Source organism: Arvicanthis niloticus, chromosome 14, assembly GCF_011762505.2.
Source record: "Arvicanthis niloticus isolate mArvNil1 chromosome 14, mArvNil1.pat.X, whole genome shotgun sequence".
In the NCBI taxonomy this organism is placed as follows: Eukaryota; Metazoa; Chordata; class Mammalia; order Rodentia; family Muridae; genus Arvicanthis; species Arvicanthis niloticus.
The window spans coordinates 9,130,001-9,146,759 of NC_047671.1; the positions used below are offsets into that span (position 1 = coordinate 9,130,001).

A 16,759-nucleotide genomic window follows, 5' to 3' on the forward strand; every position below is an offset into this window, starting at 1 on the left:
TGCCATCCTTCCAATGCTCCCGAGGGTGTGACATTGGTTTTGTCGTTGGGTGGTTTGATTTTGCAGTATATGTTAGGCAAATTCTCTACCACCGACCCACACTCTTAATTTCATTCTTACCTTTTCATTTTGAAATGGCAATCTCTCTGACTTGTCCAGGCTGGCCTCGAGCTCACTCTGGAATTCATTGAGCCTTTGAATGTGTGATCCTTCTGCCTCAGCCTGCTGCGTGCTGGGATTATAGGCCTGCACCACATAGCCTGGCTCTCAGGTTGTGTTTTAACTCTCCTCCTGAGCATCTGTGAGGGGTCCGCCCTCGACCGTCATTTCTTTCCTCCCAGACAGATACACAGTGCCATCTGGAGTGACAAACAGTTCCACAGCTGGTGAGGAGGTTTCCATGCTGGTTGTTCTGAGGGGAGTCACCCTTACCAGCAGCTCCCCAGGGTCTGTGCCTCTAGCTAAGGCTGGTGTAATAGCCCCAACTCACTAGAATGACCTTTGGCCCTTATCCTCTCAGGTTGTGGGGCAGGGAGATGGATCAGCTCTAGCTCCTGTGGGTGCTGCGAGGCCTCCAGGGTACAGCAGTGAGTTCCCAGGATGCCCCTGTACCCTGCCAGGAGACCAGCACTCTGCGGTCTCCAGGAGAGGGAAATAGAACTTCCAATAACAGAAAACTTCCTGTGTCTGGGAAGCGATGTCTCCAGGCAGTGGTGTTTGTAATGAAGAATTGGGGATGAAAACAATCTGAGGTAATGAGAGTCCAACACAAACTCTTAATTAACCGAGTAGAGGGAATTTAGGTTTAAAAAATAGTGGAAGCCACCCTGGGTGCGATCCCCAGCCAGGAGGAGGGAAAGTGAGACCAATTTGTGAGCCGATTTCTCTTGTCTTCTGGGATATCATGGGATGCTAATGTTACTCGGGGTCTTAAAAGCACATTTCCCTTTAAGTTGATTATTTCAAGTGCGCATTATGTCTTGGTGGAATAATGTCACATGATGATGTCCTTTGCTTAGTAACCAAGTCAGAATGACTGGCTGAAAGGCAAATGGTTTTCATCAGTTAATTGGCTCTGTTAATTCAGACCCTCCTTCCACTGTGTATGAAGGTGCGAGCGTTGGCCCAGCTCCTGCACTGAATAAATTTGTCCTCCATCAGTCTGCGGGGCCTGTCATCTCCCCGTGTAAGTGCTGAGGTGGCACAGGAGCTAAAAACAAACATTTTAATGTGCAGGAAAGTGGGGGACGCTTACACCTTGCAAATGGAACAATGCGTTTTGTCTCGTTTAGAGGAGGCAGAGAAGACTTGGGTCTGACAGGTAACTTTATAAATGTTGTTCTGACAGACACTGTGAGGAGCCAGAGGCAGAAGGTCCATGCAGGGGGATGTGTGAAGTAGCTTAGATTTCTTTTCTTAACGTGAACTTTGTGCCTTAAATAATAGATATTTACCTCCCAGGTTAAGCCTTAAATATTCCCATTTTCACTGAAATGGCGTGTCTCTAAAGGATAAAATTATACTGTATACACTGCCTTCCATGCCTTAAGACGCCTGTCGTAGCAGGGGTCCTGGGGGAATTTTAAGATGTCATTTTAAAGTCATCTGACCCAAGCCAGGCTGGGCTAGAGCCTTGGGCCACGCAGCCTTGCCCACTGAGAAGGTTTTGGTCATAGATTTATTTATATATTCTTGTGTTAAGTTTCACAAGATAAGAGACTAACTGGCATACTTTGTCTCTGAATTTCTATTTTTTTTTTTTTTTTTTTTTTTTTTACATTTCATTCTAATCTAAAATAGATTAGTGGTTTCTTAGTAGATTCACCACACTGCAAGAGGCAAATGCCTGGCTCCCTGGTGTTGAGGGGCCTTGGTTGCTAAATCCTGTTTGCAGGGGACTTCAGTGTTCACACTGCTTTGTCGTCCCTGCAGATTAAGACAGTATTAGATGTGATCACTGGCCCGACTGGCCCGAGGGTGGCAGAGGTGGCTTTCCACACTGATGGCCGAGGATGGGAGACTGGGTATGTGGTATCCGCAATATTCTTTTAGTCAGCCAGGCCCACAGCAAATGGGAGAGTTTGGGGGAAAATACCCTGTGCTTTCTGGCTCCACCAGCCTTAATCGAGGCTGCTGTTGTCCCAGGATGCCTGGGTACCTGTGGTCAGCAGGCACCCCTCACACTGACACATGTGCCCATGGCACACAGCCCACAGGAAAGTATCTGCACAGGCGAATCTGAAGTGATCCAGCTCACAGATACTGTGACTTGTGGAACTAAACAGAAGCCTGGCCCAAAGCTCTTTACCCAAGCCCAGAGAGAGGTCCTTCCAAGCTGACTCAGTATACACAATACACGAGGTACATGTCTGTGAATACACATGTGCAGTCAGGAATAACACTGCCACCCACACCTGCCACACAGTCTGTGTCTCACAGGGCTCCTCCTTGACACTCATAAGCACCCCCACCCCATGATGGTCATCGTCTCTGCTCGCTGTGCCCCACGCATTCAGCACTCACCACAGGACACATGCATTCATTTTAAACATTAATCAGTAGAACGTGTAATGCTGCCCAGAGGCCTGGGGTGGGGGCAAAGACCCCTTGGAACCACCTACTGGCGTCAGGGAGTGGAAGGGCTGTATATTCAGGGCACCACAAGAGTCACCACCCCATCTTTGCAATATAGATTCTCGTGTGCACAGTAGTGATATCTGCATGGTGTTAGCTGCAGGGACCACTGGGCTGGTTTGATCGGCCTCTTCAGCGTACAGTCTGCTGTGAGCTCTTATCCAGTGCTGTCCTGTCTGGTGTTCTCAGCCAGTGTCTGTCCGCTTTCCTTATATCTTCGGATGTGAACTGGAGTAAGCCTCATCTCAGGCCCTCAGCTTCCTACCTGTCAGTAATGGGCCACACAACAGGATTTTTTCCCCTGGGAACTCAAATTCAGAAATACAGTCGCTTTAAGGGAATCAGATGAGGGTCTGCTTCTTTGACTAACAGAGTGTGGAAAGATGGTTTCTGTGGATGGAGCGCTGTTGTGGGTTCTCTGGAGCCACCAGGTCATTTCTTACTCTCAAGTCTAAACTCTGTTTGTACTGAGGAGTCTCTTGGTCTGGGAGGGAGTTTGTGGGCTCACAGAAAGTTGTTCCAGCTTGCATCACAGGGCTTTGAGTTGGGAAAGGAGAAGGGTTTTGCTGAAGAAAAACGGTGGGCTCCAGGGTCTGCCTCAGACAGGGCTCTCGTTTTTGCATTTGCCGGTGTCTGTCACCTTGTGCCAACTCAGCAAGAAGAGGACAGAGTTCCTCCCGAGCCCATGTGGAGGTCTGCCAGCCTCAGTGTGGAAGCAGTCTGCTTTCATCCCAGCCGTCAGAGGTGAGCGGTGCTCCACCTGGCCCCCTTTGCTTATTAAGGCAACGAAGCCCTGGGCCTCTGTCCCGTTAACCTCTGATGAGTGGGGAACATTTTTCTTGCTGCTGCTCAATGAACATGAGCATCCAGGTTGTACCTGTTTGAAGTACAGTCGTAGTCCCCAGCCCTTTTATCTCGAGGTAGGGCTGGCACTGACCGTGTGCCACATGCTGGTGGATCACAGGACCTAATGAAAGCCACAAAGTGCCCATGCTTCTCCTAATGAGCCACTGGCATGGATCAGGCCAGAGGCGGTGGCTGAGATCCTTGCACGAGGGACATGTGAGAGGCCCCACTGCCTTGTAAAACCCCGATACCCACGGCCCACATCAAAATCCAGCAGCAGCTAATTGCACTGTCTGATTTTCTGATCCCCGCTTCTAGGTTTCATTGCTTTTTTCCAATGCTTTAAAATGAAAGGCATAATCCTCTACCATCCCAAAAGGCTGGAATTACATCATCGGAGAGACAAGCAGTAGGGGGTGGAGCCTGGGGTCCTCTGTACTCCTCCTCTCTTGCTGGATACCTCCCTTTCCCTTTCGAAGAATCTGTGGGTCCACTTCTTGCGCCTGAGGCTCCCTCCCCATTTCCACCACAGACCTTCACCCTCTTTGCTGCGGGATTTTTGGAGACTGCTCACTGCTTTCTGGTGGGTGCTGTTCAGTACCCTCCCGTTTAGCGTCGCTAAAACCAAACGCCTAGCAATCCCACAACTCGTCACAGCTGTCCACCTCGATGTCACTCTTGGCTCTGAGTTCCATGTTCCAGCCCTCATCCCTTCTGCCCACCTGGTGGCCAGGCCATGCCTTTGTGGCCTGCATGAGGGGCTGTGGGCTTCTCCATTGGAGAAATGGATGATAGCAACCAGAGGAGGTCATCAACTGGGTCCTGGCAGCCTACAGGGTATCTCATGCTTCCTTCATGGCAGCAGGGAACTATGGGGCATCGCAAGCATGGTGTATGAGGTGGGTAGGTTACAGGATTCTAAATAGAATGATGGGTGGGGGTGGGGCTTCCAGGAGTGGAGCAGAGGAGTCAAAGTCATGCGGGCAGGCTGACTTCCTTCAGTGTGTACTTCACGGTGAGTCTTTCGTTCTAAGAGATTATTCTAGGATCCTCTGTGGATCCTAGAATCCTGTTGGGACCAGGGCCACCCTGTGCAGGCAAATCACCTGCACCTGTGAGGGGCTCTCATGCCTGCCTGAGGAAGCGGCATGTCTGAATGTTCATCGTGGGTTTGACGGAGGCTGGAGGCTCTTGACCCTTGGCTCGATGGCCTTTTGGTAGCAGCGCTGGTGTTTGTATGCATTTCTTGGCTACACCTTGCCTGAGGAGAGAACAGTTTGACTCTGTTGTCACCGTGTCAGAACAGTAGGAGAGTGAGCACAGCCTACAGGACCAAGCAGTTCTCAGCCCCTGTGGCATTGGAGTCTGGTTACAGTCCACCCCCATCCTCACAGAGCCTCGGAAATACCCCCCACCTGCATGAAGGGCCCCCCTTTGTCCACAGTGTGCCTGAGAATAAAGTGTCTCAGTCACAACATTTGTTAGCTGATGGCGAGTGCAGTGATGGACATGGGGCACACAGTGCCAGTGAGTAGCCATTGAGGGAAGGAGGACACATTGGGGTCAAAGGGCAGCAAGGTTGACACCTAGACTGATAGTTCTGGTGACCCCACTTCTAAACTCTGGTTGTTTATCTCGAAGGGTGGCTGTCTCCTAGCACAAGGACCACATTGTAGATGTGTAGGTCACCCACCTGTGGCCTGGAAGAGGCACAGAGTTGATATGTCCTTCTTTGAATTACACAGATACGGTGGGAAGGATGGTGGCTACCGGCATGGGGCAATTTCACTCTGTCTTATCCTGTGGGCAAGATACTCTGTCCACAAGAATCTCTGTGGCGGGGTGAGCCATGCAATTGGCGTTGATGGGACATCTGTTCCCACCTCTTTCTGAAGGAGAGGTACACAGGGCAGTCGTGAAAGGATAGCGTAGACACGTGTGTGTGTGTGTGTTGCTGTGTTTATGGTAAACACATGCGTGTTACAAATCACAATGAGTGAATGCTCTGCTAACTTGTGCCATGTTTGAGGGATGTGCAGGACTGATTTGGGGAAGTTGGAAAAGCCTTAGCACTCCGATTCTGGAGGTGATGGCACCATAGACAGTCCAGCCACCTCCATCTCTCTTCAGCTCAACTAGCTTGGAAGGATGTTCCTTTCTCAGAAGCCAGTCAGAAAGCCCACAGGATAGGTGTGGGCTGGGATGCCACCGTCATCAGGCTTGCTAGAGTCTTGTGGTCCTTCGTCAGCAGCTTCACCTGGAGAGACGGGAGCGTACAAGTTCAGCATTGTCACTGGCTCTTGTAGTGTGTGAATAGTGTGTAAGCTGCCTTTGTGTGTGCGCACGTGTGTAACATTACACATGTAACTGTGTATGATTTTTGTATGTGATGTCTGTACAATGTTTTATGGGAGTGTGTGTATGATAGGGTGCAAGTGTACACATTTGCACATTGCCTCTAGGTGTGCATGTGAACCCATGTGCACACTACCTGTCTGGTCAGACATGTGCAAGGACATGTGTGAGGTGTGCATTTGTATACTGGCACATATATGCAGACATGTATTATGTCTGTTTGAAAATAGGACTAAGAGTGTTCAGATCCTAATCTGTATTCCCTGGGCCTTTAGGATAATGAAGCTTTATTTATTTATTTTGTTTTATTTTTTGAGATACTGTCTTATTGAGTAGCCCTGGCTGTCCAGACACTCTGTAGACCAGGCTGGCTTTGAGCTAAGGGATCTGCCTGCCTCTCCCTCGCAAGAGCTGGGATTAAAGGTGTACACCACTATGCCTAGATGCATTTTATACTTATAGTTTCAAGAAGTACTGATATTACATCACATGAAGCTGAGAGATTGGACACTGGGCACTGGACACTGGGCACTGGGCACTGGGCACTGGGCACGGCTTTCCTTGTGAGCCAGAGTCTGTTGACAAACAACAGTTGGTTCCCAGCAGTTTATGTGCATGGTGCTTACTTACTGAGAGTCTTTTGTTTTCTTGCCAGCTACATGGTTACTTGGAAAACGAGCCCCTCACCCTTCAGCTGTTCATCGGGACGGCTGATGACCGCCTGCTTCGGCCCCATGCCTTCTACCAGGTCCACCGGATCACGGGGAAGACAGTCTCCACCACCAGCCACGAAGCCATCCTGTCTAACACCAAAGTCCTGGAGATCCCACTGCTCCCAGAAAATAACATGCGCGCCATGTAAGCGAGTGGGGGCTGCGCCTGAGGGGTCGGCTCCTGATGCTCTGCCCAGCACCCAGTGCTTAGCCTCTGGCTCCCAGTCCCCCAGGCCCTGTGGCTCTTGAGCCTGAAGAAACTTTACAGATATTTGCCATGACAGATTTTCCTCTTTCTGAGTTCTCAGGTGCTGTGTGTTACGGCACCTACCAGTGTCTCAGTCACACAGCCGTAAACACTGCCCCTAGGCCTCTCATTTAGTTCCTAAACACAACACCTGTTTACTTCTGAATGCAGCCCCGTTCATTCAAGGAATGGTTGAAAAAAGCACTAAAAAGATAGGGTGGGTAATTCCTCTGAATTGTTTCCATTCAGAGTCGCCAATATGGCTGACATCTGGTGTGCAAAGCCCCTTTGGCACATGGTTAACTTAGAAAGGGATTAATTAAGTGTTCCTTGCACGTCACATAATATCGAGTGGGGCTCTATGCTGTTCATCCCGTGATTTGAGTACCCTGAACTGTGAGCGGAGCTGAGGAAACATGTATTCTGATACTTCCCACGGGAGACACACTGCACCTGACCCATGGTGAGGATAGGCCGTAGCACACATAAGCAGGTATCCAGGCAGAGGGTGAGGCGGCCAAGATGAAAGCATGCAGACAAGCAAGACTAAGAGCAGAGTGGAGGGCCTGATGTTGCTCTCAGGGAACTGTGTGCATGCAAAGACTGCAGTGCATGACTGAGTTTGGGGGTACAGGTAAAGTGCAGGAGAAGAGGCCGGTAGGGCTGTGTCACGTAGCACCTTGTGTGTGCTTTGATAAATTCTTCATAGCTTTAAACCTTTTAAGTTAACAACAAAAGGGAAAGCATTCTGTGTGCATCAGCTTCTCATGAATCTGAGGATTTTACCCTCCAGGACTTCATTGTGAGCCCTTGGGTTCTCTTCCCAAGGTCAGGACAGAGCCAGAGAAGAGGTCTTCCTTTTATTATATCAAGTTTTTTTTTTTTTTTTTTTTTTTTTTTTTTTTTTTTTTTTTTTTAACATATGGAACTTTTACCAGACTGTAGATTTGAATGAAATTATGAAGTAAAATGAAGTCGTGTGAAACCCTGGAAGTTTTACAAATCATAAAAGGTATTAAAGTGAACAAGTGAATAATGTTGGATCCCCGAATCACATGGCACTGCAGGACACACAGGAGGCACAGTGTTGAAGGCTGTTCCTCTCTGAGCTACTCTGACACATCCTCTGCAGGGTCTGAGATGTCTGGTCCCAGAAGGAGACTACAGTCTACACAGCTGCCCGGTTCCCACCTGGCTGGCATGTGTGGATGCTGTAATCTTCCCCATTGGCTTCTCCTCAGGGAGGCTGGGGTGCCCAGCAGGAAGGCTGAGTCTTTAGATCTGGCCTGGCAGGCCAGTGTTCCTCTTGCTCAGTGCTGGGCCATAAAGTCAAACTATGGCCTCTGTTTCCTACAGCATCGACTGTGCGGGGATCCTGAAGCTCAGGAACTCTGACATCGAGCTCAGGAAAGGGGAGACAGACATTGGGAGGAAGAACACCAGGGTGCGGCTGGTCTTCCGAGTTCACATCCCTCAGCCCAATGGCCGGACGCTGTCCCTCCAGGTGGCCTCAAACCCTATCGAGTGTTGTAAGTAGCAGACCCTGTTGTAACTTTTGCACTGCATGGTATCATTAAAGGTCTGTTTCAGTGAGCTCCCTGGAAAATACGATCCCTCTCAGGAGACCTGACGTCTCTGGCTGGGATATGTGTTCCTCCACACAGCTGGGTGCTGGTTAGAGTCTGACCAAAGTATACAGCATCCTGGCCCTGGCAACTACATTAGTAAAACACAAAGTCTGTCATGAAGCAGAGTTATATTGACTGTATCTGTATTTATTCCCTGTTTATTCTGAGGGAAACTGAAAAGAGGAAGTTTGGCTCTGTAGCCACCAGACTGGAAAAACCAAAACAATTCCTCCTCTTTATCCTCCTCCTCTTCCTCTTCTATTTTCCCCTCCTCTTCTCTCTTTCCTACCCAGTTCCTCTTCTCCTCTCCCCTCTGCTAGTCTCTGAAACTTTCATCTCTCTTATCCCCCTTCTCTTCTCTATTCCTCCTCCTCAGTTTGTGTGTGTGCGTGCACATGTGTGCACATATGAGCACATGTGTGTGCATGCATGCAGGTGTGCATGTGTGTGCACACGTGTGTGTATGTGTGTTGTACATGTGTACACTGCTACAGATGGAACTCAGCCCTATGTATATTAAACAAATGCTCTGCCAGTGGTCCATATGCCCTGTAACCCAAATCTGAATTTTGTAACTCACCAGGACTATTCATCTTCCCTGGTGGTGCTAAGATTTGCCTTTAATGTGTGTGGTGGCCACCAAACGTGGCTAAGGGCTCCTTGGCCCTAGGAAGGAACGGGCATGGCTACCACCTTCCTCTGTCCTGCTTGGCTGGTTCCTTGTTAGCAACCATGTCACCAGAAACCTGTTGGGGTCCATCCTCTCAGTCCCCTGCACCCTGACACCCTCCCCGATCTGAGGACTGCACTCATGGGGGGATCAGTCTCTGAGGAGACACAGTCTTGGCCAGCCCTTTCTGCTCACTCCCAGCGCCATCAGACTGTGTCCCTTCTCCTGCTGTTGTGGCTTTGTGTCCTAAGAGACTCCCACCATGGGGCCTTTAGTTCAATGCTGAACTCCTGAGTTCTACCCACCACTGTCGATGTCCTCTGGAATGTGGAGCAGGTCCACTTGCATATCTGACTAGTCCTTGCTTCCCCTGGAACAAGCTGAGTCTTTCTTAGTCACACACACACTGAAGCCTATGGCTCTGCCCTCTGTACCTATCTGTCTCAAGCCACTGGGGACCTGACTTTCTGAGGCTGAATCCTCTCCCCTGCCCTGCCTGTCTGACTGGAAGAAGTCTGAGGAAACTCATCTGCCACAGGTGACTAGAATGTCACCCCTCCCCCAGCCTCTGTAGTCTTTCTTGCAGAACCACACTCATGAAGTTGCTGATACATCACTGGGTCTCTCCCAGCTTCCTGCCAAAGAGGTCCACTCTGCCCCTGCCTCCAGGGTCAATCTAGGACTAGGACTCTTCTTATCCAGCTCTTCCAAGAGCCTTACTGCCTTCCAGTCCAGGAGCCAGCATTAGAAGTCAGGGTTCCTATTGCTTGCAGCTTCTGAGGAGAATGTTCCATTCTTACTATGGATCATGTTCTGATGCATTTGCTACACTCCTGATATCTGTGGTCTCCACATAAGACAGTTTGAGACCCTCTGAAAAGTTCATGGCTTGGTCAGTCCCCAGAGAATCCCAACAGTTATGTCAAATGACAGCACCTGGGGCCTAGCGTCCCAGCTGCAAGGAATCCTCCAGGCAGCAGAGATAAGGCTTCACTCACTGTCGCCTCCTCTGACACAGCCCAGCGGTCGGCCCAGGAACTGCCCCTCGTGGAGAAGCAGAGCACAGACAGCTACCCAGTCATCGGCGGGAAGAAGATGGTATTGTCTGGCCATAACTTTCTGCAAGACTCCAAGGTCATTTTCGTGGAGAAGGCTCCAGGTATGTTCTTCAGGATAGCCTGGATGAGGTCCTGCTCTCGGTGCTGATGGGAGCTGGCTCCTGGTTGGCAAGATATGGACCCTTCCCCTGCATGAGTGTGTTTGGTCATAGCATGTCACCTGATAGAGGTAGCCATCAGCCCACAGGGGCTCTGAAGAGCTCATGATTTCATCCCCTTTAGTTTTTGTGTTGCAGAAAGTCAGGTCAAAGTTCAGCTTTGGGGTGCCCAGGGCCAGACGTTTGAAAGTGTGTGTTAGGAAAGTCTAGAGGTGGGGTTGGGAAACACCTACTTGCTAGGGTTGTCTGGTCACCTGGAGTGGACACCAGGCCTGGCACCTGTTTTGAGCTCTGCCCAGCCCCTTATCCTGGCTTTTCCTCTCTCCCTCCTTTCCATGAGGGAGAGCACTCCTTTGGCTTCCCCAAGAAGCCAGTCCCCTAAGCAAATGCCAGTGAGTACCAGAGTGGATATAAGTCGGTACCTGTTGACCCTCTGTGTCCATTTCATGCACAGCACAGCCTAGGCTGCTATTCCTTTTGTCACTGAGACCTTCAGTGTCACAGCCTTGTATATGTGTGTGTAAGACTGTATAAGTGTGTGTGTAAGAGTGTGTACATATTACTGTGTGTGTGTATGTGTGTGTGTGTGTGTGTAAGACTGTATAAGTGTGTGTGTAAGAGTGTGTACATATTACTGTGTGTGTGTATGTGTGTGTGTGTGTGTGTAAGACTGTATAAGTGTGTGTGTAAGAGTGTGTACATATTACTGTGTGTGTGTATGTGTGTATCTCCATCTCTACAGACTCCCATACCCCACAAAGGTCGCCATGAGAAGACAGAACATAGCACTGCCACGCTCAACTGTAGCTTTCTGCTCACGGTAGCCCGCTGTGAAACTGTTTCATTGTTTGCAGATGCCAAGGGTGAGCTCAGAAGGGCTGGCGTCCTGAGGGGCTAGGCATTTTCTTTACACCTGGGGCCATTGTGTCTGCATGCCATTGGGACCAGGAGTATAGCCCCACGTCACTTCAGTTAGACATTGTTCTTGGTTCTCATCCTTTCTGGAACAGTGGGGACCTTTCTGGCTCCAACTTGGTAGAGCTGTACTAAAGGAGGCTGTTGGGCTCCAGGACACTGGGAAGGCACTGGGAAGGCCAGCAGCCTCTTGGGTGGCTGTGGGCAGGCATGCACTGACCCAGAGGGAGTCTGTCCTCAGCTGCAGTAACTCCTCCACAAAGGCTGTACAGTTTGGAATTTTGGACCCATGGCTTCTTCCAGATGGTTTTTTTTTTTTTTTTTTATTTAGGCAGGAGGTGCCATACCCTTCTCATGAGGGTATCAGGGCAGTATCTACTCAAGGCTAGTGATTTGGAGGCTTTTCTGCTTTTCATTCTTACCAGCTGGCCTTTTCTTGGAGGTGGTCAGTCCGTATTTACCCTAATCATCGAACAGCACTGAGGCCTTCAATAGCCTCCATAATAGGGTCTTGATTTTGTACCATTCACGGGGAACATAAGCACTTCAATCAACATAGGTTTGACATTTAACTCAGCTTGCCTCTGTAATCATGCATATAATTGGAAAATATGTTGTAAATTATAAAGAAAACCCGACTAAGTGCAATGATAAAGAGAATTAGCAGTACCCACACCCTTCTCTGGGGAGGTTAATTCTGAAGTCATTTGACCTTCTGAGCCTCAGGCATGCCTCCCTGTTGGACAAGAAGCACTAGACATAACGCTTTGCACTCTGCTCTGTAAGATCTCTGTACTCAAATCGAAGGGAGCCCCAGATCCCTGTGGCTCTGTCAGAAGGCAGGATCCAGATAGCTTTCTTATCTGTTTATGATTCTTCAAGGTGGGGAGACCTAGGGAGGTGCCTTCTCCACAAGCAAATTGACCACAGCTGTAAACTTGGTAGCTTGTACCTGCGGCCTACAGTAGGCAGCCAGGTCTGAGCCTGGCATGGTTCAGCAGAAAGGTACAGTGGAAAATGCATCTTCCTGACTACTACTGAGTGAGCAGCCCACCACCGTTGACCACAAGCCCCTGGCTCACTCTGCTGGAAGCCCCATCTCACCTTCACTGGATTATTCCTGCCGTAAAGCTAAGCTCCTGAGGCTGCAGCATGGGCGCCTAACCTACTCACAGGCTACAAGTGATGTCTATACAAAAGGCCTGTAATAAATGAATAATGTCACACATACAGGCAGCATGGAGAGCTTTGAGATGTGAGAACACTACAGTTCTGTGTCTAGACAACAATGTTTCGTTTTTAAATTATATATATATATAATTAGATTATTTGCATATGCGCTCAGGTGTGTACATGCAAATGATATTTTTCTGAAAGAAGGAAACCAATATCTGCATGATTCTCTTCCTTTGCCTTTGGTTTTCTAAGCAAATGTCATCCCTAACCTACCACACCATGCGAGGTACTTAGGGACAAGTTTTTTCTAGTTGTTTCTTTCTGGCAAACCAGTAAAGCCCAATCTGAATTACAAGCACAACTGGACTCTCGTCTTCTGATAGTGTGTCTACTTCAAGTTCTGTTTTTAGGCTGCTGCTTGCAGAAGCCAGCATTTGGACGTGAGGAGAAACAGATGTGTGGAGGTTGTGAGCTGGGCAGCTAGGGCTGGCCTTTTTGGAAGGGGCCATCCTTGTGGCTCTTGACAGCTGTGAACATTGTTGAGTCAGGCAGTCAGGACGATAGCCAGGGATTTGGCTCTGATGTGTCTTCCCTGTGTGATGCAGGATATCTGAGTCACAGGTACCCCAGTGCTCTGGGTCACAATGTTCAATGACTCAAACGTTCTATGCATCTGTTGTCAAAAGAGTTCCCCTGCCTAGAGGGCCGTGGGAGTGAGTGCTGCTCTGCTGGAGAGACTGGGGTAGGCATGAGGAGCAGAGCCAGTTGCTAGCTCCTGCACTACTCGCACTGCACCCTGCCACTTTACTCAGCAGCTGAGGAAAGTTTCTGTAATGGCCTCTGGAGCTAGCTCCTTCCTTGGTCATCTGGTAATGATCTCCAGGTGGGGGGTGGGGGTGGTGCCACGGGGCGTCAAACAGCATGGCTGCAGCTTATCCATAACGGTGAAGTTATGACTTTTCTCAGACCTTCTCCTCCTTCCAGGAGTATCGATCGATTACTGGCTGGAATGAGACTTTCTGTCAAGGGTGAAGTTCTGTCAGAAGTTCATCCCTAAGCTTCAGGGAGCACTGACTGACGATGGAAATCCTTGCAGTATATTTTTCCAGGAAGCAGAGGTAGTAAGTGAGGTCTGAGGGCACTTGCCACACAGGGCCGCTCGTCCCATCAGATGCTCTTGGAGCATTTGGGCCCATCCACTCCAAATGCCGCAGGTATCTGGCATGAGAGATGACAGGCCAGCTCTTCCCCCAAGTGTGGCTGCCGTCTTCAGCTCTGCAGACCGGATGGCATGTTTGTGTATGAGTGAGAGGGGTCGGTGCCGGGGCAGTGGAATCATAGGCACCCTCCTGAGCTTGGCTCAGTCTTCTTGGAGACTCACCCAAAGTGAACAGAGGGCGCTGGTTTCTAAGGGAATGCCCATCTCTACTTGTCAGCATTGCATGTAGCTCTGTCTGCAAGTGTATTGAAGCCTATTTGGGTGTCTGTTAGCTGCAGTGAAGCCAAAACCTAGGTGTCCCAAACCCCAATGCGGACAGGTGACACCTGACCCTCCTTACACTTGCTCTGCAGTCACAATGCTCTCTGGGGTCCTGAGTTAAGTCTGTCCTCAAAACACAGATCTGGTGTGCTTTGCTGCCCAGAGATCTGCTTTCCCAGACTGACCCTTCTCTCCTTCCCCTCTTCCTTCCTTCTTTCCTTTCTTCCTCCTTTTCTTTCCTCTCCTTGGAAAGGTTTAGATGCAAGGGACACAGAACGGGTTGGTTGGCATGCAAGCAGAGGGTAGCAGTTTGTTGAAGCAAAGGTGTCACTGGGCACAGGAAGACAAGATTGGCCACTGGGATGCCCATATCCATCTCTCTGACATAAGGCAGGTGCTTAGATGGAGACTCCACTTCTTTACTAGCTGACTTCCCCTGTCCTTGCAGAGTTGGGTGGCTTGAACACCCGTGGAAATGGTCTGTGACGGTCTCAGGGTAGAAGGGCAGCCGCAGAGACTCCTGACTGTGACCATGTGTAGCAGGAAGCACTCTCCAGCCTAGCCAAGGGGTCTGGGAGACACCTGCCTGATCTGGAGGGTGGGGCACAGACACTTCATCCTTGGTGTGTCTCTGGGGACACAGCTGGTCCCAGGGCTTGCCAGAGAAGAAGGTGCTAAGCTGGAGAGGAGAAACCTCTGGGCAGCTGAAGGCAGCAGGGACCTGAGAGGGTTGGGGACATAGACGCTACATGTGCAGTGTCCTCCGAGTCTCCCCTTGGCTTTCCACCTATTTGTTAATTGTTATGAGTTTCAAGGGACCCCTGTGTGGCAGCACCTGCTCCTGGCAAGAGCATAACAGCCAGCATGGCCGGGAACCCTGGGCCTCCAGCCAAATGCAGTATAGCTGACAGGTCTCTGCTCATTTCTGTTGTTTGTTTGTTTTGTTTTTTAAGTGTGAGCCTGTACATGACCACAAACTTCAGAGCACACTGTCCCGTGACTAGGAAGCAGTCTATAGAGAGGTCAATAGCTTCAAGCCAGCTTAGGGGGATTGGAGTTACTGTACAGAGTTGTGTCCCTGCATGGGGCGTGTCTGTTACTGTGTGTATATGTGACAGTGTATTTATGCATAACTGAGCGTAGGTGAATGTGTATGTATGTCAATGTGTCATGAGGTATGCATCTATCAATGTGTGGGCACACGTGCCTATGTGCAGGCATTGGTGTGGTGATATTAATATATGTTTATGTGATGTGACCAAGTATGCCACTGGCCCCTTGTAGAGTGTCCCTGCCCCTTGCAGTGCTGAGCTGGGGCACCTCAAGTTTCCTGAAATTCTATCATGTGGCTGCTACAGTTAGAGACAACCAGCCATGCTTCACCTCCCATGAGATGGAAGTGGAATCCTGACAGTGGGTTAGTGATCAGTCTCCTACCACGTATAATCAATGTGTCTTGGGCCATGTGTCCACAGAAGCATCTTCTCATCTGCTTCCTCAAGAACTTGTGAAATCCCTAGATGCAGGTGCCTTGGGTTTTTAACCCAAGGTGTCTTAGGGTCAGCTGTAGGAGAACACATACCCTGAAGTCACCACCAGCTGTAGAAAAATGCTTTCTTCTTTCAATTCCCTGGCCATGGTGCCAGGGTGGGCCAGATCAGACGGTGTCTGTATGTCATCAGCCCTGTACACACATGCTATGTTTCCATCATGGGCATAAAAATACCGCCATGCTAACCTGGTCAGGCAAGGTTCCATGTGGCTCCCACACACAGTCACTAAGCAAGATTTAGGGAGAGAGTACCCTTGAAGTACCCTTACACACATACCCAGCTCTACATGGTTCTAGAAATTACTGACCCACTGAAGGAAATAAGATGGGGACTAGACCCATAATTCCTTTTACAGAAGGCATTTCTTCAAGTCTTAGAAGGAAGCGAATTTGGAAAGGCAGTGATAGACCCACCCAGGGCATTCAGTAAGTAGTCTTGGCCCAAAGGAGGCCTGTATGGTAGGAGAAGTCTGCCTCAGCTCCTGGTGCTGACAGGCTGGGTCTTCCTGTGGGCTTCCTGGGCAGCTGAACTCACCATCTCAAGATAGAAGCACATAGGGTCCCTACAAATGAGCAGCTGGTCCTTGACAATCTGGCTTCTCTTCTTCCTAGACTGTTTCAGGATTACATTTGACAGTCACAGTCACAATCCCATGGATGGCACCTTTCTGCCTAGTTCCTGCAGTGTATGTACATACAGATTTCCCACAGGGGACAGTTCCAGTGGCTTTGCAACTATTTGCTCTGTGCCCAGGATACTCTAATCTCCATGAAAGAAGTCCCTCTTCCATGAGCTCTGGCACAGTGAAGGTGTGGCTGGGTGTGGCTCTGAGGTTCCAGTACTGGAAGTACTCATCACAGTGGCCTTGTGGGAGATGCTGGGGCTTTCGGGGTGGAGTCTAGGGAGAGCATGAGGTAGGTGTGTGTGTGTGTGTGTGTGTGTGTGTGTGTGTGTGTGTGTGTGTGTGTGAGAGAGAGAGAGAGAGAGAGAGATGTGTGTGTGTGTGTGTGAGAGAGAGAGAGAGAGAGAGAGAGAGAGAGAGAGAGAGATGTGTGTGTGTGTGTGTGTGTGAGAGAGAGAGAGAGAGAGAGAGAGAGAGAGAGAGAGAGAGGAGAGAGAGAGAGAGAGAGGAGAGGAGAGCGAGAAGGGGGGGGGGCAGGTCACTCTGCAAGAGACCAGAGTGCTAGTTAGCTGGGCGACCTGTTGTGAAGGGCAAGCCTGGCCCTCAGCCTTCTGGCATCCTGCCGAACGGTGGAGGCTTTTCCACACACTCCTACCACATGGTGCCATTGCTACCAGCCCCCCTCCTCCCCAGGGACAGAGTGG

General features: G+C 49.8%; 1 protein-coding gene across 6 annotated transcripts in view; it reads left to right on the forward strand.

The window, feature by feature from the left end:
* Positions 1–16,759, forward strand: part of Nfatc1 (nuclear factor of activated T cells 1) — a 109,224-nt gene that overhangs the window by 41,515 nt on the left and 50,950 nt on the right. For all 6 annotated transcript variants that reach the window (XM_076912373.1, XM_076912374.1, XM_076912376.1 and 3 more), the window contains exons 4-6: positions 6,491–6,693; positions 8,152–8,324; positions 10,112–10,252. In XM_076912373.1, coding sequence (XP_076768488.1) covers positions 6,491–6,693; positions 8,152–8,324; positions 10,112–10,252 — 517 coding nt within the window. The remainder of the gene's footprint in view (positions 1–6,490; positions 6,694–8,151; positions 8,325–10,111; positions 10,253–16,759) is intronic.